Source organism: Parambassis ranga, chromosome 21 (genome assembly GCF_900634625.1).
Source record: "Parambassis ranga chromosome 21, fParRan2.1, whole genome shotgun sequence".
NCBI classification, from domain to species: Eukaryota; Metazoa; Chordata; class Actinopteri; family Ambassidae; genus Parambassis; species Parambassis ranga.
Window position 1 is genome coordinate 12,939,453 of NC_041041.1, and position 21,840 is coordinate 12,961,292.

Consider the following 21,840-nt stretch of genomic DNA (forward strand, 5'->3'; position numbering starts at 1 on the left):
TTTAAGCATAATTAAATGTGTAGGCTTTACACTAAGTCTTTGTGTTTGTTGGTTTTATTCAGTTTTTGTTCAGCGTCATTAACGTGTATTTTTAGAGGCTTTTAAGCATTGAGTAGAACGTGTATCATGATTTAAAATCAAGAAGAAAACATTTATAAAATACCTTGCAAACTGTAGCACAAATTTATGCAGAGAATTATTTTGGAGGAGCGAATTGTGTTTTATTTTGAAACGCCTGACCGGAAATAGATGTGCCCAACACGTCACTTTACGTTGCCTGGATACTGTAAGTGGTCGCAAGGTAACTTCCTCCTCCAATCCTGGCTTTTCGCCCTCGAAGCGCTGCCGCTGGAGTTGTGAGAAGCCCAGACGGTGTTATTGTGTGAAGGAGGGCAGCGTAACAACATGCGGGTTCACTTTAACTCTCTCCTGAATACCAGCATCGAGTGAGTCACTTGTTTTTTTTTTTGCCGAGTGATCGTCGGGCGATAATGTTGGCGTCATGTAGGCTCTGCTTTTCAGACTTTGAAAAACAAATCGGGTATTGTCGGTGAATCCTCAGGAGATGGCAGAATAGTTCGACCTGCGCCACTTCAGCGAGCCTTCATAAAGCACTTTAAAAAACACACAGCCCGCAAGGTAAGTGTCTCTAATGTGTAATTTAAACCGGAGTGTTGTAGCATATGTATGTGTGTATAGACATTTCTGTAGATGTGGAAAAGTTTGCTGATTCGCTGGAAAATGCTTCATGACGTGCTCTCATGAGAAACCCTGTCTCCTCCTGAGCGCCAGTCTTGGCCTTCTTGGTTTGTTTTTGTAGCCAAATCTATTTTATTAAACGGACATTTTCCCATAAACACATCAACATATGCGCAGTTGGCCCTTTGATTTTTACAGTGTATGTGTCAGAGAGATGTTTTTGATGATAAACGGGGATGGGGCAGCCAGTCTGGCCATAAGGAATGAAGATAAATCTGCGATTGTCCGTGGCTGTAATTTCAATTTCGCAATCTCATCAAGGCCAAAACATTGCAACTAGTTGTGACTTTGTTAGAGTTTTTGTCATGCAAATAGTCTCTGGGAGGGTCGTTGCAGCTTGATCGTGTGTCTCACCACATGCTGAGCACTTTTAACATCACAATCGAAGTCCTGCAGGGGGGGAGAGCTCCACACATTTTTATAGATTACACAGTGATGTTTGATTTTACATCAAGATGGCAGAAAATAAAAATGAACAGTGGGGAAAAAACACTTTCAAATATTTTGAACATAAGTGTGTGTGTATGGAATATTCAGACCGATCAGGAAAGAGTGTGTGTGTGTGTGTGTGGTAAGATTGCAGGGGCAATGAGATGTAAAGCCTGTAGACTTGCTGATGAGAAGGTGTAAACTACATTACAAAGGTGTTAATGCTGGCTGAAAACATTCAGAGATAATTGTGCTGATTGCCAGACGTGTGAATGGGAACGTCTCACACTTAGGTGTTCTTCCTCAGAATCAACTCATCTCCCACAGAAATACATTCTTTCCTACTGATTACTTTTTTCTTCACCATTAGTCCAAATGCCTTAGAAGAGCTGTAAAATGTGTTGGGTTGCTGAAGTCTGACTAAACACAGCAACTTTTCTGTTGATTTTTTCTTTTCAAATTTTGTAATGCATTCAAGGTTATAAGTCTAAATCATGCACTTGGCTACACAGTTGACATGTAAGGGTGAAGTCTGGCGCTGTAGACTCTTTAATCAGTGTGGATTAGTGCTACTCAAAAGGATCTGATAGTAGGTTTTTAGGACCTCATCAAAGCCAGTCACACATGAGATTTCTTACCTTCAGGTTCTGGAGGTTTACTGGTCTGTGAGCCTGAGAGAGAAGGACACAGAGATTATTTGTTATGATTAGTGGCTGTATTAAGTGGCTGTGTGGTGGTGTGGTTCTGGAAAATGTAACCCCATAGCTGACCAGTCCATGAGCTGTGGTCTGTTTTTTTGTGGGCGCCTGACGTTCTCGGGGGCTTGCGTCGTGAAGTCTGGCTGATAGTGGTGAGATAAAGGGACGTCACACAGTCTGGGCCGGTGTGTGCTTCGACTCTGGGTACACTGTTTTGTTCAGGAAATGGGTTGCTAACTGCGACTATGGGAGCTGAGTCAGTGTTTCAAACAGCTTATCAGTTGTCACTAACTGCTCAAGTAATTGTATATCTCTTGAAAAACAGGATTTTGATAAGCAATTGATTAATTAACTCCTCTTTGAAACACAGCTGGGATCGGAATAATTGTAATGGTCATTCTAAATAATTAAGTATGGTTATGCTTATGATAGTACTCGGATATAATCGTCACATCATTACAACAGTTGCCTAATGGAGATCTAAATCTTGACCCTTCATCCACTGCATTGCTTTATCTGTTCTTGCTGATGGTCACATAAATGTATAATTTGCCCACAGTGGTCTGAGCATTTCAGAAAACATTCAGTGAGGTGAGTGTGGGGTTGAGACAGACCTCAGACAGCCATCGTTTCTCTGTGCACAATAATATGGCTGTCAGAGGCAGCTGGCAATTTAGTTTGGAACAATGTGCAAGTATAAGGAGAGGGAAGCATTATAGCTCCAAAAACCCCTGTGAGAGTATTGAGGGGAGGGTAGTGGTGTGTGTGTGTATGCAAATACATGTGTGGAATCAGGTTACACAGTCTGTCATTAACAAGGGAACTGCAGTTTTGAGACCAAGATAGACTGCTTCAAGTCTGAGCATGAGCCTGAGGTTCATCACTCTTCCATGTAGGTGGCTCTCACATTAGCGAAAAAAGGAGGGAGGATGGGTGTGTGTGTGTGTGTGTGAGAGAGAGAGATAGTATATGTGTGTGAGCAAGTGGGAAGTGGTGGCTGAAGGATACAAAAGGGGGCAGGATTTTTCTTGTAAGTCACCCTCCAAGGTAGCAACACATCAGCTATCTGGCTTCGCCTGTTGTCCATATGTATGTCCTATGTATATTTGAGTGCATATGGTGACTTAGTAAGTAGCTGAGTATTAGCAGCAGACCTAGCATCAGACGAGGCAGCAGGCTGCAGGGGAACACGGCATGTGGGTTGAATTTGCTTCTGCTCTGTGCTCGTGTCCAGCTTTTTAGAGAGGGGGCCCACTGTCTGCAGTGTTATTTTTAGTCAAAAAATCCTTGAGCCTTTTAATAATCATCAGCCTTATGTAGCCCAAACATATCGCGATGAGAGGAGATGTCTGGGACTTGCAGGCTCTGCAGTCTCAGCAGGACACTGGAAGTTAAAGGGGGAGAAAAGAGAGATTGAGATAAATAAGACTGCATTTTATCGGGCAGATTTGAGCCTTGTTCCACTGTTTCTGTTTGGAAGGTTGCTCTCTTCTTCATCTGGTGGCTTGCACTGAGGTATTGATTCCTCCTATTCTGTGTTCAAATGTGGATGAGGACCAGTGGAGACAGAGGGAAAGGAGACGAGACACTACTGTCTGCACAGATGCACACACACACTTTCTCAGACACATAGATCTGCAGTGCTTGTGGCTCCTCTCCTCTTTACGCTAACCCCAGACGGCACTGGAGACAGTCTGCAATACACATTTTATGAGCCCTTCACTTGCTTCACTGCTCTTGTCTTATCGCTCAGCTGTTAGGGGGGGAAAGTTATGGCTTTGTTTCAGTTGCTGCTTCTCTCTGATCTCATTCTTTGTCCCGGGCATGGGCTCTTATTTGGTGTGGGTGCTTAATCTACGAATTGAAGATAATCTGTTTTCTCTTGTGGGTCATGGGGTCATAAAGTGAAGTGGTTCTGTTATACTTTGCTGTCACTGTTGATGGGGCTTGCTTGAATTAGTCCAGTCCAGTCCCTATACTTGAGCCAAATGGGGCATTTATAATGTTTTATTTATTCACTGGTTGTGACATCCACGCAGGCAATATGGCTGAAAAGAATATCATCAGTATTATGTAATATATTGTGCACAAATTCTGCTACTCATGATTATTTTATTATCAATTTCCCTATAGATAATTTCTGTTGTCGAGGAATTAATTTTTTTTACTTGAAAAATGATGCAGCTGATGTTCCAATACAATCACTGATTTAACATCGATTTAACATTTAACACACTTTGAATTAATAATCATAATAAGTTAAGAAATGCTATTGTTATAGCAGCATGATTTAACTCCACTAAGTCTTCTTACATCTCAGATTTCGGATAGTTGTGCCTCGATTTTTCACATCAACATCAGCCTCTATGTTTTTTTTTAAACCTGCAGAAATTGTTTACATGTGCAACACATGACCAGGATACTGCAACAATCCTGCTCAGGACACTGGTGCATATGTAAACTGTGGACTGCTGAGCTGTTCCCACAGAAGTCTTCACCTGTGGATAACCAGGAAACTGTGTGCCATAAAAGCTCGAGTGGCAGCAGGATGTAATGAGCCCTGTCAGTCTCGCTGTGGAGCACAGGGCTGTATATTCATTCATTGTTGTGTTGCAATCTGTTTGCCTAGCACTTATCATCACAGTGATGAAGGGATTGGTTTATATGCGTTTGGGCCACAGTGTGTGTTATCATGTTAGCCCTGTGACGCTAAGACCCCACCAGCTGGGCACAGAATCAATCACGACTGAATATTCCCCGAGCTTTCAGTAGCTGTACGCACACTGTTCTCTCGACAGTTTTTCTTGACTTTCGCACGGAGTAAGTGTGTTTAAAAGTTGTACCGCGATACAAATCAAGGTGTCCTTTTGAGAGAAGTATTGCCCCAGGGCAGGGAGCTTTGCGAGATGGTCATTTGGATGGCGAATGTTTGTGCATTCCTCTGTTGGCAAACATGGCTGAAGGCCATAAAGACAGTGTTTGAATTGGCTGTTTCAAATGTTTTGATGGCTGTGTGAAAATGAATGTCTAATTGCTATGGTGACCACTGCATAAAAAAGACTTGTTAACAGTGTTTTCACAGAGCTGTAAAACCTTCAAAGTTGTATCTCACAAGATATCACACAACATAAAAAGCCATATCATAGTTTTTCAGGGGCCTATTCTTCTGTGGAAACATAAAGGCAGGTGTTGTATTGTGGGAACATAGAAGTAAATTTTGTTATAGAATTTCATTAGAGAAAAAATGAAAATGAATATTTTAGTGCAGAGATGGAAGGTTGGGTGGGACTGCATCAGGAAGAAGACAGCTATTGTCTCCGATTACATTTGATCTAGGCCGTGTGTGTGTGTGTGAACACACCCTGGGTAGCACTGTATCCATGGAACAAAACCTGCTATGCTGACACCTACTACAATTAATGCGTGAGTGAGAGCTGGACATAAGCAGGGGTCCATTTGCATTTGATTACATTCCTCACATTGTGAATGGAGCAGCTGCTGAGATCCTGTTGGGCCCTGAGAGATAGAGTCTGGCCAGACCTAATGGGGCACTGTGGATTCCACATGCTCTTCCAGGGGACCACAGAAAGTCCCTCTTTTAACTTTCATTTGATGAGGCTCTTGGCCAGGAAGGTGTGTTTCCAAAGGTTAAGTAGCCTCGCTTTCCAGTTAGCAAAGTGATTCATCTTTCACACACAGCATCAGTGTATGACACAGAATATTGAAACAGGGTCAGCCTGCATTGTAACTGAGTGTTTACACCATTTCGAAAGTTTATTGGCACAAATGAAAGCTCTAATCTGAATTATCCTGCACCAGGTCAGTGTATCAGGTTAGTTTGGATTACAGAGGTCTGAGATTCTACAAGCCCTTCTTCTACACCCAATAAAGCCATAGTGCCACGTCCCAAACTAGCTAGCATGAAAGATACTGACTTGTGCAGAGGGTGAAGCATGCATCAGGCTAAGGTCAAAGCAAGCTCTTTGTTTGGCTGAGACCAAGAAATGACGCGTCTTAGCTTTTTTTTTCTTTTACATCCCAGACCTACATTTCACCATGCATGAATCACACAACCTGATATTTTATAACCTGACACAGAATTTCGTCCAAGATTTTATTAGACCATCTGATGATGTTGGATGTGCAGTGAACCTGCAAGATTCCTGATATCTCACAGTGTTTCGGGGGCCTTAAGCCAAATGCCAACTACGCAACAAGCTTCCCACAGTGATGACTCCCGTCCTAGATGACGGGACTCATTACATCTGTCCTGAATTTTTTTGCTTCAAGGTACAGTAGAGGTGATGCATTATGGCATTGATATTGTCCTCAGAAACCATAATTGTTGAGACAAACATGAATTCTTAATGTTCAGTGTACTTTATATAAAGTACTGGCAGATAGTAATTTAGTCCTTTTTTGAAAAGGACTTCAATAATGTGACTGGTTTTGTCTTCCACATTCTGAGAGCTAATTTAAAGTCTGCACTGGTGTTAGAATCTTTAGTGGGCTCTCCTTTTAAGCTAAATTTCATTGTAATTCACTCTGCAGCTTATAAGCACAGTTGTAAAAAGTGTAAACACAGGTTTGAATTAAGGTTGTTTACGGTTTCTACTTGGTTTTAGTCATCCCAAGTGTTGTATTTGCCGAGGCAAAGAATGCTTTTACACTGAGGTGAGCATGTTGATTTGCTAAGCTGTGTGAATATGAATGTGGGCTGCTGCAAAGAGAACGGCTTTCGCCCTCAGGTCTGTATTACACCCACATCCACCTAGGAGCGAGCCATCTGCATGTCCCTGATGGCATGCTAGCACTTTGGCTGTCTGGGTCTGGGTCGGAGAGAGGGACAGGGACACGAACAGCAGGCTCCGCATTGCCCCACTCTCTGCCTGTTTCTTCTCTCGCCACCCTGCAGTTTGCTGCAGTTTCCTCGGTGCCCAGGCTATTTGTGCCATGGTAACTGTGCCAGCCTGCCAGCTCAGACACAGATTCCACCTCTCGTCTCCCTCTTTGCCAGCATGATGACTCAGCAGCTCCTGCAGGGCTTCAGCCTCCTCCCTCCTCAACCTCAGTGATACACCATGCTCATCAGACAAAGTAGTGTGTTGACCTGAATACAAAACAGACCAAAATAATAAATCAGCCCACTAAACTAATATGTTTGTTGTTGAAAGTTACTTCAACACTTGGTTGAAAATGTCACCACAAAATAAAATATTAGGTTTAATATGACATTTTAAGATGCAGTCTTATAAGCAGGAATGTGCACAAACTCCTCAATCATAAATCATCTTAACTGTGCCTTTTCTGGGGTTTAGTTGCAATGCTAACAGCATGTGAGTGACATGCTTAATCATCTCCATCTAATCACTTTAAGCTATGCTCAACGTCTTAGAGTAGAGCTTATCAAGATAGCCCTCTGGAGTGGGATCACTGGAAAGAGTCTGGGAAGGAAACATGGCGTCATAAAATGGGAGCCCATGATATGTAGGCTTGCTTTCAAGTCTCTGTAGCAGCACTCAGCAGGAGTCTACCCTAACATACTTTTCACTGGGCCATGTCTATTTCAGCTGTTTCTCTTGGGCTATACACACTTTCGACAGTTTGTGTTGAGCTCAATGTGGTCGTTTCTGTGTACAAGGTCAGTACTTATGCACCACGGAGGTTCTGAAATCATCAAACTAAATACCTGTGGTGGTACAAGCGTTTAGAGCCTCAAAGTAAATACACAGCAGTCCTTTTGGAGTAAGATGTTTTAGAACTTACATTTTTAAAAATTTAAGTTCTTTCGGAGTAAGTGAGGTAAATCAAGACACCAGTTATATAAACTAATTTAGGAGGAATTGTCAGCAACCCTTTGAATCATGGTATATTAAGGAGCTATAAAGAAGTATAAGAGGGTATGTATCAAGGCTCATTGCATCGTTAGTTGGTTCCAACCGCAAAAAAAATACATGCTAAATTCTAATTGCTGGTATTCATACCAGTTTCCTATTACAACACCACATCAGAGGACATAGGAAGAGGGAATAAAAGGAAAGATGGGGGTTGAGATAGATAGGGGGGAAATGAGAGCACCCTCTTGGCAGGATGTCAGCTCTCTGAACACACACACACTATGCAACACTGCCAGAGAATTCAATACACAGGGGTAGAGAGGGCTGCAACACACACACAGCGCCACAAAATTGTCTGCTCAGATCTCAATCGGTTCTGCAGATGCAGGCCCTGCCTCTCTCTTTCCTGAGGTTTCCAATATCAGAACAAGTCCTGGCTGCGTATTCATCAAGCAAATGTGTTAGCTAGCTTTTAGATATAGGTTACTGGCTACTGTGGTTGTGTGGTCATAGTAAATACAGTAAACATATTGAATGCGTGTAAGAACATGCATAAATGTCTAAAACCTTAAGGTATTTCACATGTCTTGCCCATCACACGGGGAGATTGCTTTACATACATATAATGATGGTGACCTATAGGATTCAAACAGCTCTGAGGAAAAAGACACATGAAATAAAACATCTGCTAACAACAATACACAATAGATGGCTGTTTGGATGGTTGTGAGTGGGTCATTCCTTTTTGCTTATTTAAGACAAAGCATCTGCGTGGGAGAGATGAATTGCTCTGTTGAGCTGTAAATACAAACAGAAATGCACCAAATCATTTACCTACACTAATTGAGGCCATTAAGCGGAGCTTCATGACATGCTCTACTTAGTAAATTGAAGTGAGTTATTGATCTGTGAGCAGTGTGTAAGTCAGGATAACGTCCTTGGTGGAATCTCTTGGCTATGAATGGTATATGAGTCAATATCAAGAGATTCAGAATCACAGTTATCTATGTAATTATACAGCCCCAAGATAGATAGGCAAGGTTGTCTTCTGGCAATGGGAAACAATTACCATTTTTGAAATGGGTTTACCCACATTTCAAAAAACTGCACAAACTGATTTTGGTGTAAAATTGGTATTTGACCTGTTTTCTGCAGTCTTCAGATTCCACTGTTTCCTCCAGCCTTAGGACACCCTCATGCTCTGCATAGTGTCATTCTCTCGACTGATCCTCTGGGCCCTGACACTAGACACCTCCTCATCCCACACCCCTCAACCCTGGCCCACATGTCTGTCACACGCCTGCCTTGTTGTTTGCTCTCCTCTGACCCACTGTCCCCCAGTTGCCCCCGGGCCATTCCTCCTCCCTTGCCTCCTCATACCCCCCTGCCCGTTCTCTGCCCCCGTTGCTGTTCCCCTCTTCTCCGGTCCAAGGGGAACAGACAGAGCTCCTGATTATCTCTGTGTGGCAGCCTCTGTTTTGTGCTCTGATTAAAGGAGCAGCATGTGGTCTGTGTGTGAGCGGCCTGTGCAGACGCCGCCGTTGGGCTAATGCTAACATTACCTGCTTAATCATTTATGTCTGAGAGACGGGCACAAAGCCTTGGAGGGGGTAGGGGGGAGCTGGGGTATTTATCAGTGGCACAGATGCACTCAGGCGCGCATGCACATGCTGCCAAGATAACGTTTGTGCTGCTTGTTATAGCGTAAATGGGGCACGCTCCAGGCTATGTCTCCAAAAAAACGTACATATCAGCTTTATAAAATGGGTAGTTTGGGGGGATCTTTCCCCCCTTAGAGTTTGCAGTGTGAGTTAAACTGGTGGCCCATTAAAAATCTGTCACTGAATAAGGCAAACAAACATAACTGCACAGCATATGGGAACATTCCTACAGACGCATTAAATATTGAAGGATTAGACCGTCTCCAGGTCTTTAAACAATAATATTCAGGCACCCACACTCATTCTCCTCACTGTCCTCCTCTCTGCTTTCTACTCCTCCTCCTCTTCATGTCTGTCTGCTCCTCTCCCCTCACTGCCAAAACAGCCTGTCCCTCCAACACACACACACACACTCACTCACTCACCAAGGCAGCCAATAGGAGAACACCAGTCTCCCCATTGCTTGCCACTCAATGCCTTGTTGCCAGGACAACAGGAAGGCATGAGACCCACTTTACTTGAGCATTTTAAACTTGGTGTTGACTTTTTTTTCTAAAAACAAGAAAAGGTCTCCCTGTGTAAAATTGCTCTGGTAACACTGTAAGGTCCATAGAAAATTGTGTCATTATCAGTCTATCTTTCCTGGTCCTGTGCGTCGCTTTCACTGTATCCTGCTTTGAAAAATGATTTACACAGATACCAGAGATATTTAATTGCATCAGTACCAAACACCCCCCCCCCCCCCCCCCCCCCAATTTTTTTTGGGACATCATCCTTTCCTATTCTATAATTGGAGAGCAGCCTTCATTTTGTTTTTTTTTGTGTTTCTCCCTGTAGGTCTGCAATGACAAGTGGGGACATGTTTCTGTTGGTTGTGATCACCCTGGTCCTTCCCTGTTCCAGCTTGGAAGGTAAGCATCTTGTCACATACAGCCTTAAAAGCCCATGAAAGAGGGGAGGTTTCTGCCAGCACAAATAGACAAGATCCACTTAATTTTCAATGTTGTGCTACCTCTGAGTTGAATTGCAGAGTCCTCTGCCAGACAGAAAATGTCCTGACTGCGTATAGTAGTGTTTCAGGTGTGAACTGCAAGCCCCTGTTTTCTTTTAGTCTAGTTATTATACAGTGTATTTTAGCTTTTCAATGGTCCCCTCAAGTCTCTCGCATGCAGAGACCCTGATTCACACATTTCTTCCCATCTACCACCCCTCCTCAGTCTGCCCCCTTCTCATCTGCTGTCTGTCAGTGTTATTTTAAATAACTGCAGTGCTATTCTGACCTATTACATGTTTTCTTGTGCAGGTGAGGGCAGTGTGAGAACTGAATGTTTATGTGATGGATCGTCTTGCAGCAGTGGGGACAGGTGTTTTGGCCAGCAGTGCTTCACCTCTCGCTCAGTACTGAACGGAACATCTGTCGTTCAGAAGGGTTGCATTGTGGGTAATGAAGACAGGCCGTTGAACTGCGGAAGCTCGCCTACTTCTGAGCTGGAGGTGGAGTGCTGCTCTGGACATTTGTGTAATATGAACACCTCCTTGCTGTCCCAAGTAAAAGGTGAGAAGAATTACTACTAATACATATTGATCAGATTTACAGGTGGAATCAACAGACATACAGTGCAGATAAAAATATTAGAGCAATTATTCTTTGTCTTTAAGTACATACATTGAGACAGCTTTGTGTTTTTAAATGTGAGGAGTAATGAGGTGACAGTTTAAGTGAGTAAAATGAACTAAAGTCAGTGCAATATCAAAGGTTGAATTTAGATGGTATGAAAAGAAAAACCAGAAAAGGGTAGTTAATCTGGTTGACTGATGAGGAAATGTGTGCAAAAAACAAACCAGTAGTCTTAGTCTGCCAAATTAATGATGGAAAGAGGACAGTATGGAGGGAATAAAAGAACAACTCATGACTCAAATCACACCATTTCATCCGTCAAACACGCTGTATGTATGGCTGTCAGTGGGGCCGACACACTGACATTTATTGATGATCTCACTACTGATGAAAAACAGGATAGTATAAAAGAAGTCTACATGTTTGTATTAAGCCAAATGCTTCAAAAGCCAATGGATGGCATTTTGTTGTACAGCAAGACAACAATTCTGAACAGTCAGCCAGAGCAAGCACAGGGTGTTTCGACACAAGGAATTATCATTAACAGACCAAGATTCATTCTTTTTGCTAAAGCCCAGACTAAAGACTGTATAATTCTCATTTTACTCTCATCAAATAAAAGCTGTAGCACCAAGCCTGACAATAATATGAGCAATAGTTATGGTCTGGAAAGGATCTGATACTTGGCTGCAGAAAACCTTTATTGACCATATATTTAAAAAAAACTGTATCTTGATGTGTTACTGTATTGCCATAGCCTCATTTCTCTGCATAACTTTAAAAGATTGAAATTATAAGCATTTCCAGAATATCCAGAATATATTTTGTTTCCGGGAATGTCAGTTTGTAAAGAGGAAACTTGATTTGATACATTTAAACTTAATTGAGTAACAGTTTTAACTAGCAGAGATGTTTCCAACCTGCATGTTTACTGATGTGAGTGAATGTCATTTAATTTAATGGGTTACTAATGGTATTACTCTATTGGATTTTCCCATATCTCTGTTTCCTCTTATCAGATGTAGAACTGTCTGCTGGCAGACCAGTCCTCCGAGACCAAGAGTGTGTGTGCGAGGGCGGCGTGTGCGAGCATGACCATCGCTGCACAGGCCAGCAGTGTTTCTCCTCTCTGAAGATGATTGATGGGGCAGCCGTCCAACAGAAGGGCTGCCTGAGGGACGACGAGGAGGGCAGAGCCACCTGTGCCATGCCACCCTCATCAGCCTATGTTGTCAAGTGCTGCCAGGGCCATCTGTGTAACATGAACGTCACTGTGCAAGCTCCAGGGAAAGGTGACTTTGTACACATTGTACACATTTCTGTTGGCAGCCATTACTTGTAGGCCTTATGTCACTTAAAATTGTACAAAAAGTTCTACTCTAGAGCTGATTTGCTATGACAAAACACCTATTAACCTGCCTTTTTTTCCTCCTGAAACTTTTTCAGAGGAGGAAGTAAAGTCCCTGATCAAAGAGGAGCATGAGTGTGTATGCGAGGGAAGCTCATGTGTATCGGGGAATCGCTGCATGGGCCACCAGTGTTTCTCATCCCTGACAGTTAATGCTGGCTCCCTGGTGTACCAGAAAGGCTGCTTCAAGGTGTATGAGCAGAGCACTTTGACTTGCAAGACCCCACCTTCAAGAGACCAGATTGTCGAGTGCTGCCAAGGTCACCTGTGTAATATGAACAGCACTGTGGAGCTGCCTGTCAAAGGTACAGTACAGTAGTACACGACCATGTGGCTTAGATGTTGCTGTGTTTTATTCCTCGTTGTTCCCCACTGAGATGTCCTCACCATTATCTGAAATTATCTGCCACGTTTGTTCTGGATGGTTTCTGTTGGCCACAGTTAAGCCTCTGTGTGGTCACACTCCTGGCACCCCATTAAACGGGGGGGAGACAGACATGACAAAGAGGTTTTGAATATTATTTAGTCATGGTCCACTTCTTCTCTGTCCTCTCTATGACTGTCAGAGCTGGCTGACATGTACCCAGAGGGTGAGGGCACCTGGAACTGAAGGAGAGACGGAAATCTATACACAGAGCTGTTGTCCTTTTTTGTTTCTATCTAATATTTTTCCTTTTACATAATATTCTAAGATAATGTTTTAGCTTGGTTATTTGTTATTTGTACAGAATAGGGTGAGGGCACTGTATGTCTGATGTTTTTTAGACATTTTTTCCCTCAAAATAAAAAAATATTCTCAGAATTCTAAAATTTTACTAACGTTTTTGAATAAGAGCAACAGGGAATTAACTTATGTTAGGTGTATACATCTGTATTTCTCTATAAAACTGTTTCTTTCCCTATTGGGTTCCTACAAATACAAATAATACAAATGCGTTTATGGCATTTTCTGTTTGAATGCATTCCCTCCTATGTGTTTGATTCAAATCTAGCATTCTCCTAAAAATGTTAGTAGTTATGTGTATTAGGAAGAAAGAGTTCATTATGTGTTGAGAAAATGGGATCATTGTCTGTGCTGCAGTGGAGCTGAGCAGTCTTTTCCTTGGAATGTTTGGAAAGTGTGAATGATGGTCAGTTCTCAGGCTGGCCTCTGCTGACTCGATGAGATCCACTTTGTGTGTATGTGTGTGACTGAGTACTCATGTGTATATGTTCAATGTGCACCTTCTCGCCCACCATCTGCACAAGTGTGATGTGGAGCGTGTGGTCCAGTCAGAGCAACAGCAAAGAAGAGCCGCCCTCAGTTAATACGTTAATTACAGACTCTGTCCTCATTTTACTGCCTAAACACTGCCCGCAGTTTCCTCTTCTGACAGATGAAACTGAAAAATGAAACCTGATTCTGTCTGTTCTAAAACTGATTAACGCAAGATAAGTCACACTATGTAAATTTCTCCCTCTTCTTACAGCTAATGAACTGTCCAGCTACAGTGTGACCACACTGGTTGTTGTCATCGTGGCACCCATCATTGTTCTCATCTTCCTGTCTGCTGTTGCCATCCTGGTGTTCAGACGCATCCACCACAACCAGATGGAGAGACTAACATCTCGCGATGCTGAATATGGAACTATCGATGGCCTCATAGCATCTAACGTGGGGGAGAGCACTCTGGCAGTGAGTAGTAAATATTATAAACACTGTACAGTGTGTTTATTAATGATTGATTAATGATTGTACAGGGACTCCGATGACTATTAAGGGCTGCTTTATTAAAATGGTCTGGTAAATATTAAACTAAACTGCCAGGCTGTTATTCTAACCTAAACACCAAGAGTTATTGGGAACATCAATCCTAGTTTCTAGCCAGAAAAAGTTGAAATCGCAAAATAGGAGCCACCTACTACCAAGGGTTCTGGTAGTAACCCTTAATTATCAAAACAAGAATGGGTATATATTTTACACAGTATTCCTTAGAGCTCGACACACATACAGAGATTTCAGAGAGAGCGTGTCCCTACTGCTGCAGTCACAGGAGAGGAACTCAACTAAACTCAGCTGAAAAAAATTGCAACAGCGGTCCTGGGTGAAGACCATGAGACACACCTTGTCCAATTTCCATTTGCATGGAACATACTGAGAAACTGACACACTCTTATTTTTGATTTGTCTTGTCCAGCACACTAAGCAGAGTAGTTGCACTGCTGCTCCTCACAAGTGAGATCTCAAGTGGTTGAGGGCACATTACAATGCCCAGTGTCAATGACATACAGAGCTATCCAATTGTAACTAGACCACCCATGACTCATGCTAATTCCACCTAATGCCAGGTGTGAACAGGGCCTTACTTATGTTACCCTCAGACAGATAGCAGATTCAGCGTCGTGTTTTGAATTTGGGTGGCAGGGTGACTCACCGCAGATGGCTCACAGAGACAGCACGTCGAAGTGCGTTGAAGTGCGACTGTATGCACCACGAGTGAGACGTGAATCCCCTTCTATAATTATGTGTTGTATTAACATGAGGGGTTCAGCAGATGAGTTAAAACACAGCCAGATTTATGGGGACTTCTGCCTTCTCTTTGTACGCTCTTTAAAGAGAACGGATAAAAGAGGCCTGATGCCATAATAAACAGCCTTCAGAGGTGGTCATGTGGCAGCACTGTAATTAAGTGTTTTGTCTTATTGTGTAATTGTATAGCCATTTCCGGCATAAATTGTTTGTTCTCCAGCATGGTTTTGGCTTCTTATGAAAAATATTTTCACATGTTTAATTTAATAATTATAAGTAAAGTAAGATATTGTTTGATTAGAATGTACAAAGTCTCCAGACATGACTAAACAGACTATAACTTCTGAACTTTAACAAAAATGTGTTGGTAATTGTTAAATTAAAAAAAAGGGTGCAAAGTGGATGCATGAAGTATGTGTGTGAGAATGTGTGGGTGGTGTCATTGCTGGAATTTAAAAAAAACAACAAAACTTGTTTTGCATCTTCTCAGTCATTTTCCAGGCAGTTTATTTTCTCTCCACTCAACTGTGGATTGTAAGTTTTCTGCCGAGTGGTTTGTGTTTTGAAGCACTCTAAACTGATCCAGAGTTTGGGTGGAGTCCTGTGGTTAGCGTTTAGTCTGAAAGACAACCCAGCACATTCACTGGCTCACACAGTATATAATCAAGCTCAGCAGAAACTGCTCACAGTCCAGTCGGTGCCATGAAAAAAGTACATAGTTTGTTGCCATCCAGTTTGTAATTCTATATGCTCACAAAAACCTTTCATTAGTCATTAGTCATTAGTCATCTTCTTCCGTGGCATGGAGCACAAATACTGTGTGTGTCTAAACTTTCCACATTATCCCTTATTTTTAACCAAGATTTGTTACCAAGATGTCCAACTGTTAACGTATGTTCATTCTTGTATATCTGTGTCACTCTGTCTATTTCCAAAGTCCATCAGTACACTTGGCAGTGAAGGGCCCAAATATGGAGCGGCAGAATGTTTGCTTCAGCATAATTAAAACGTGCTTGGCAGCACCATGAGAAAGGTTATTAGGAACAGTGGTGAGCTTGTGAAAAGCAAATTGGACTGTAACACAGAGCCTGTCCCCCTGCAGCCTGCTGCCCAGACATCCTCTCTGATTATAATGATATTGCAGCCTTCTGATTGCATTCTGTTGCTAAATGGCCTGGCCCAAATATACCCTCCTTAAAACAATTCTGCTGTACCAGACAGAGGGATTTAAACTCTCTGCAGAGTAACTCATCATTCATTTTATGTCTTGCATTCCTCTGTTGTGATTCCAAATTTTCTCTCTGGCAGCTCTTGCATTATACATCTGTTTATTTGAGGCATCACTCTTCTCTGTTTTCAATCCTCACTGCCCCCCTCCAACAGTTTAGTCATTTGTTTTGCTCGGCAGCTGCGGACTGTGTTGCTATACACTGCCCTCCTGTGTCAGTGCGGGGATGCTGCATGTCTTATAGATGAGATAAAAATAAAAGGCTTAGCAGCATTGCGCCTGTTTTGGAGTCTGGCCCTTGGATTAGATAAAATCTCCATCGCCCACACCAGTTACCAGGGAGGGGGTGGCACTTCTGTTGTTTACTCAGCAGGGGGCACTCTGCACCTCCAGCACAGACACACACACAGACACATTATCCTGGTACATACACAAAGCTTGCCCCCCTCCATCCCATGTGGGTGCCACATCAAAGATGGCCTGCTTGTATTAATCTCTATCTGAGTCCCAGATGCTCTGTATTTCATCATTTTTTTTTTTAGAAGTGATCCACACAATTCTTTTGGGAGGGTTTCATTCAGAGCACTGGTACAGATACACAGTATACAAGCTCTTTACCCGTTTGTTTCTATCTTTTTAATTCTCTCCCAGGATCTGCTGGATCATTCCTGCACTTCAGGAAGTGGCTCAGGACTCCCCTTCCTTGTTCAGAGAACTGTTGCTCGACAAATCACACTCAATGAGTGTGTGGGTAAGTGTCCTCTTGAAGGCTTTTTTCATATTCACAATAGCACATTCTCACAGCTTTGTTTATTTCAATAGGGCACTGCAACTGTGCTGCCCCAGTAGACTCTGGAAATAAAAATGTGGTGAATTTCTGCTAGAAAGGATGATTCTGGTTTCAGTGAAAGCCCCAGAGCAGCCATGTAACCTTTAGCATTACGGAATGGGGACAATCAAATGTGTATGAAGATATTTTATACTGCATGCCAACAGAAAATTGCTGTCTGATAATATCGGACTTCTCGGATTATCAATCACTTTGACAAATCACTGATCTTTCTTCTGCTTTCATTCACAAGACAAGTGATCCCTTTAAGATCAATCAATACAAAAAAGTCAAGTACATATTAAACTTAATAAATCCAAGAAAGGAATCACTTAATATGAAATCATTACCAAAGATGTAAGCACTGAAGATATCCTGAAACTGGGCCAGATTGAATGCGCAACAGTTGAGCAGTGAATTCCCAAGAGACAAAATTGCATTTCAGTGTCAGTGTCGCTGAAAATGTTGCCAACAGAAAGTCTTTTTTCATATCAATACACACTTTGACATAATTATCAGTGTTGCAAGTGAAGTGATGCATGTTGAAATACATTTGTGCACTGCACCTCACCAGGCTACATTAAGGAGGAGTACAGTATGCTGACATTTACACAGATATGACTGGGTAAAAAGGTCTTATAGTTGGTTATGGTAAACTGTTGCGTGGCTCTCTGAGACGAATCTTCACCAGTCAATCATTAGCATTAGAAACTTAAGCTAATGTGAAACAACCCTCTAAAAGGCTGTGAAGTGTAGAATATCATATGTGGAATATGATGGTTACTGTATTTGATTCTGCTTTAATACCAGAGACTTTGAGTGATGCAAGTGTGCAGCAACACATGACTTAAAATCAGGACATCAGTGTGATATAACTTATTTTTTTGACAGCGCCAGTTTGTGCTCAAGTGAAATGTTTTCATCTGTTACATCAATCACCTTTAAATTATTCATTCTTTAGAAGTGTATTACATAATAGTTAAATACAATCATTTTTAGCACAGCCTTACTGTTAAATACATTTGTCTGTGTGTATGCTAATTTGTCTCTTCTTACCTGCCAGGTAAGGGTCGTTACGGTGAAGTGTGGAGGGGTCAGTGGCAGGGAGAGAGCGTAGCTGTTAAAATCTTCTCCTCCAGAGATGAGAAGTCCTGGTTTAGAGAGACTGAAATCTACAACACCGTACTGCTGAGGCACGAGAACATCTTGGGTACGTAACAAATCACACGTATATTGGTTCAGCAGGCTCTGTCTTTTGGTGTAAGACGCAGCTAGCGTGTTGTTTAAAGATAATGATAATAAAAATGATACATTTGTTTCCAGTACATTAATTTATTTTGTCTAATTAAATTATGTTTCTAACCTCAGGCTTCATCGCCTCGGACATGACTTCAAGGAACTCCAGTACTCAGCTGTGGCTCATCACTCACTTCCATGAGATGGGCTCTTTGTACGATTACCTACAGCTCAGCACCCTCGATGCATCTGGCTGCCTCCGCATGGCGCTCTCCATTGCAAGTGGCCTGGCACATTTACACGTGGAGATCTTTGGCACACAGGGCAAACCAGCCATCGCCCACCGAGACCTTAAGAGCAAAAACATACTGGTGAAAAAGAATGGACAGTGCTGCATTGCTGACCTCGGTGAGAACACTGTGTGTAGTGCATGTGTGACTGTGTGCATCCTGCACAATTGTGTTTTTGAATCTATTAGAGACAGAACACAATCTAGATAAATGCATACAGCACTGACAGCGAGAATATTTACTTTGTATTGACCCGCGAGCTGGCTTAACTGCAGCTACTGAATGGGTTAATTGACAAGACATAAGAGATGCATCTGCAGTAATACCACGCTCTTCCCATCTATCCACTCAGCCATATTTGTTGTTAATTTAGGAGGAACAACTATTACTAAATATATCTACCAGCCCCTAACAAAAAACACATTTGGAGGACCTTAGACCACTTTATCTAATACAGCAATGTTCCAGAAGGCTTGACATGTTTACAGGCTGCATGTAATAAATTCTGCTCCGGATGACGCACTCCTCTGTCCCGGCAAACATGGCAGGAGTTGTTTGTCTCCTAAGTGCGATGTTGTTATGTTGGAGTACACCTTGTATGAGAGAGGAGGACTGTTTGTGATGCACTAGTTGAGTGTCATCATTTGACTCACTCAACCTGAGTGAGTCGAGTGTTTGTTCTTCATGTGGCTACTTGAGACATGAAACTTAAAATCCTCTTCATGTCTGTCTTGTTTCCTCTCCTGGGGTTTGACTCTTATTTAGCAAATGTGTGAGCATTGTTTGCCTAATGTTCTTCATAAAATTGAGTTTTTGGATGAATGTACAAGTATCACATGTCAGGGCATGATCAGACTCACAGTCTTGGAGGTTGTTCTGAGTTTACTACATCTCCTCATAGATGCTGCCACCCTCACCTTGTCAGATTTTCCTAAAAAGGACAATAAAGGGGCAATTAGGAGATTTATATAATGCATATTTTACAAGTAACCCAGACATCATATTTAAACATGTAGCTGAACTGTTCTTTGTTTTCATGCTAGGTCTGGCAGTGATGCATTTTCAAGACACCAATGAATTGGACGTGGGGAACAACCCTAAAGTCGGCACAAAGCGCTACATGGCACCTGAAGTGCTTGATGACTCCATCCAGATGGACTGCTTTGAATCCTACAAGAGAGTGGACATCTGGGCCCTGGGCCTTGTCCTGTGGGAGATCACCAGGAGGACAGTCAGTAACGGTCAGTACAGGTTCACGCTACACAACATGAATTCACTGTAGTCCTGTGTAGGCCTCACACTGTGTATTATAACTGCCATTATAGCAGCAGAATAATATAAGATTGATCAAAAAAGCATGCAGGCATGTTGATGGCTTTATAGGTAAAGTAAACACATTGCATTGATTTGGTTCTGCTCAGGCCTTGCTTCAGAATTACCACACTGTCACTGGCTTGACTTGGACTAAGTAAAAGCTTTTCTGCTCTTCATAAAAAGATTTGGTCTTGATAGATACAGCATGCCTCCTTTAGTGCCTGTGGTCTGCCGAGAGGTCAGAAGCATCAGCACCTATTTATTTGAAATAAACCCACTTCCTCCATCCACTGACAGACTGGTTTATCACTTTATAGTTGGAAGTGGGCATTCAGCAACGCTTAAGATATTGATTTACCCCTGACACAGTAACCTCACATGTGTGTTTTTTTTTCTCACAGCTGCACTTAAGAGCAGGGGAAATAAATAGCAATGCCACAACATGAATCCTCTTTATACACCAGTCAGTCAGGGATTTTACATTCAGTCCTCAGTGATGCAATCTTTAAAGTATATTGTTGCATGCTCTGCTCTACTTACAGGCATTGTTGAAGACTACAAGCCACCCTTTCATGATGTGGTCCCCAGCGACCCCAGCTTTGAGGACATGAAGAAGGTTGTGTGTGTGGATCAGCAGAGACCCAACATCCCAAACAGATGGTTTTCAGACCCAGTAAGTAAAAGTGCAAAGTCTCATCCAGTAGCACATTACTACTATCAGAATATTGTAGTGTTTAAATGGACTTATCCCTCTTTTTTGCAGACTTTAACCTCCATGGCTAAACTCATGAAGGAGTGCTGGTACCAGAACCCATCGGCCCGATTAACAGCACTGCGCATCAAAAAGACTCTCACAAAGATCGACAATTCCCTGGATAAAATAAAAACAGACATTTGAGCCCTCCTCAAAATGAAGAGGCAGACTTGCAGAAAGGGCCTTTGAGGACATCCAGAGGATGGGCCGTCGCAGAAGAGAAAAAGACTTGTTGGGTTCGGTGCCCTTATAGTGGCACAGGCCTGTATTTATTTTAAAACTCTTGGCGGGACACATTTTGGCATCCAAAGATGGCTTACCGGGCATTTCTGAGACGCCAGAGGTCTTGGAAGTAGGAAAATATCTATTCATAATATAACATAGGAGCTGGACTGTTAGAAAGGTTCTTCAAAGAAGAAACTGTTACCTGGGCATTTGAGTAGGGTTGCTTTTGTTAGGTACAGATTTTGTTTTGACACATTTTTTAGTTTGAAAAATGTCTGAACATAGCAGCTTCTCTTTATCTATCTTGTGTTGTCCATTTGCATTTTGGTGGAATTATTTGGAAGAAAAGTCAACCTGCCAATTGAACTTGCCAACTGCGATCACTGCGAGGCGTGTCACGTTTCACTTTGAGTGCAGCACAGTTTACAATGCGGTCAGAGCGTCTTTCTTGGGATCTCATCAGTTCTGTAACATTGAGTTGTACAGTTACATCGACAGCACTGTGTATTTCCTGATATATTGTCCAACTAGAGGTACTCTGTCGCAAACCTTTTTGTATATCATCATGACTTTTACAATGAACCATGTACCTGTTGTGTTTTGTTTCTTCAGCTTTACAGAGACAAATGCTAAAAGAACAAATAAAATATCTGCTAGATGCTGAACCCTATCCCTTCAGAGGCCTGTAAGTAAGCCTGTAAAGCCTGTATACTGTCTTAACGCGTGCATTGTTGTCTTAATGCGTGCATTGTCAAGCAAATGAAGTCAAACTTCAGCCTTTTTTTATTTCTTTAACATTTTATATCAATTAGGGATTTCTATTAATTAAATAGAAAAATATATTTATCCGTCTCATTTGTCTTGATGCTGTGTCCAGTAGATTTATTTGTTAGCCATGCTAGTGGCCATGTGGGTAGTCCAAGTGGTTCACGAGGGTGTTCCAGACTGAAATATCTCAACGTCGCTGGCATGAATGTCTGCATAGAGATTCATGACCTTCAGAGAAGGAGTTTGAAAGATTTTGGTGATGCCCTGAATTTTTCTC

General features: G+C 42.2%; 1 protein-coding gene across 2 annotated transcripts; it reads left to right on the top strand.

Moving 5' to 3' along the window:
- Positions 1-290: 290 nt before the first annotated feature.
- Positions 291-21,637, top strand: LOC114426266 (activin receptor type-1-like). 2 transcript variants are annotated; one of them, XM_028393554.1, is made up of 13 exons: positions 291-446; positions 523-639; positions 10,222-10,295; positions 10,688-10,939; positions 12,022-12,294; positions 12,449-12,715; positions 13,880-14,085; positions 16,799-16,898; positions 18,040-18,186; positions 18,345-18,620; positions 19,546-19,743; positions 20,359-20,489; positions 20,580-21,637. In XM_028393554.1, the coding sequence occupies exons 3-13, from the start codon at positions 10,229-10,231 to the stop codon at positions 20,712-20,714; spliced, it is 2,052 nt and encodes a 683-aa protein (XP_028249355.1). In that variant the 5' UTR covers positions 291-446; positions 523-639; positions 10,222-10,228; the 3' UTR covers positions 20,715-21,637. The 2 variants fall into 2 exon arrangements, with proteins under 2 accessions (XP_028249355.1, XP_028249353.1); XM_028393552.1 differs by having other exon boundaries at positions 291-639.
- The last annotated feature ends 203 nt before the right edge of the window (positions 21,638-21,840 follow it).

Bases quoted from the DNA above. Each gene is read 5' to 3' on its own strand.
- LOC114426266 (XM_028393552.1), top strand. From the start codon at position 10,229: ATGACAAGTGGGGACATGTTTCTGTTGGTTGTGATCACCCTGGTCCTT. The intron at 10,296-10,687 runs GTAAGCATCTTG...TTTCTTGTGCAG, and splicing joins TCCCTGTTCCAGCTTGGAAG to GTGAGGGCAGTGTGAGAACT. The intron at 16,899-18,039 runs GTAAGTGTCCTC...CTTACCTGCCAG, and splicing joins CACACTCAATGAGTGTGTGG to GTAAGGGTCGTTACGGTGAA.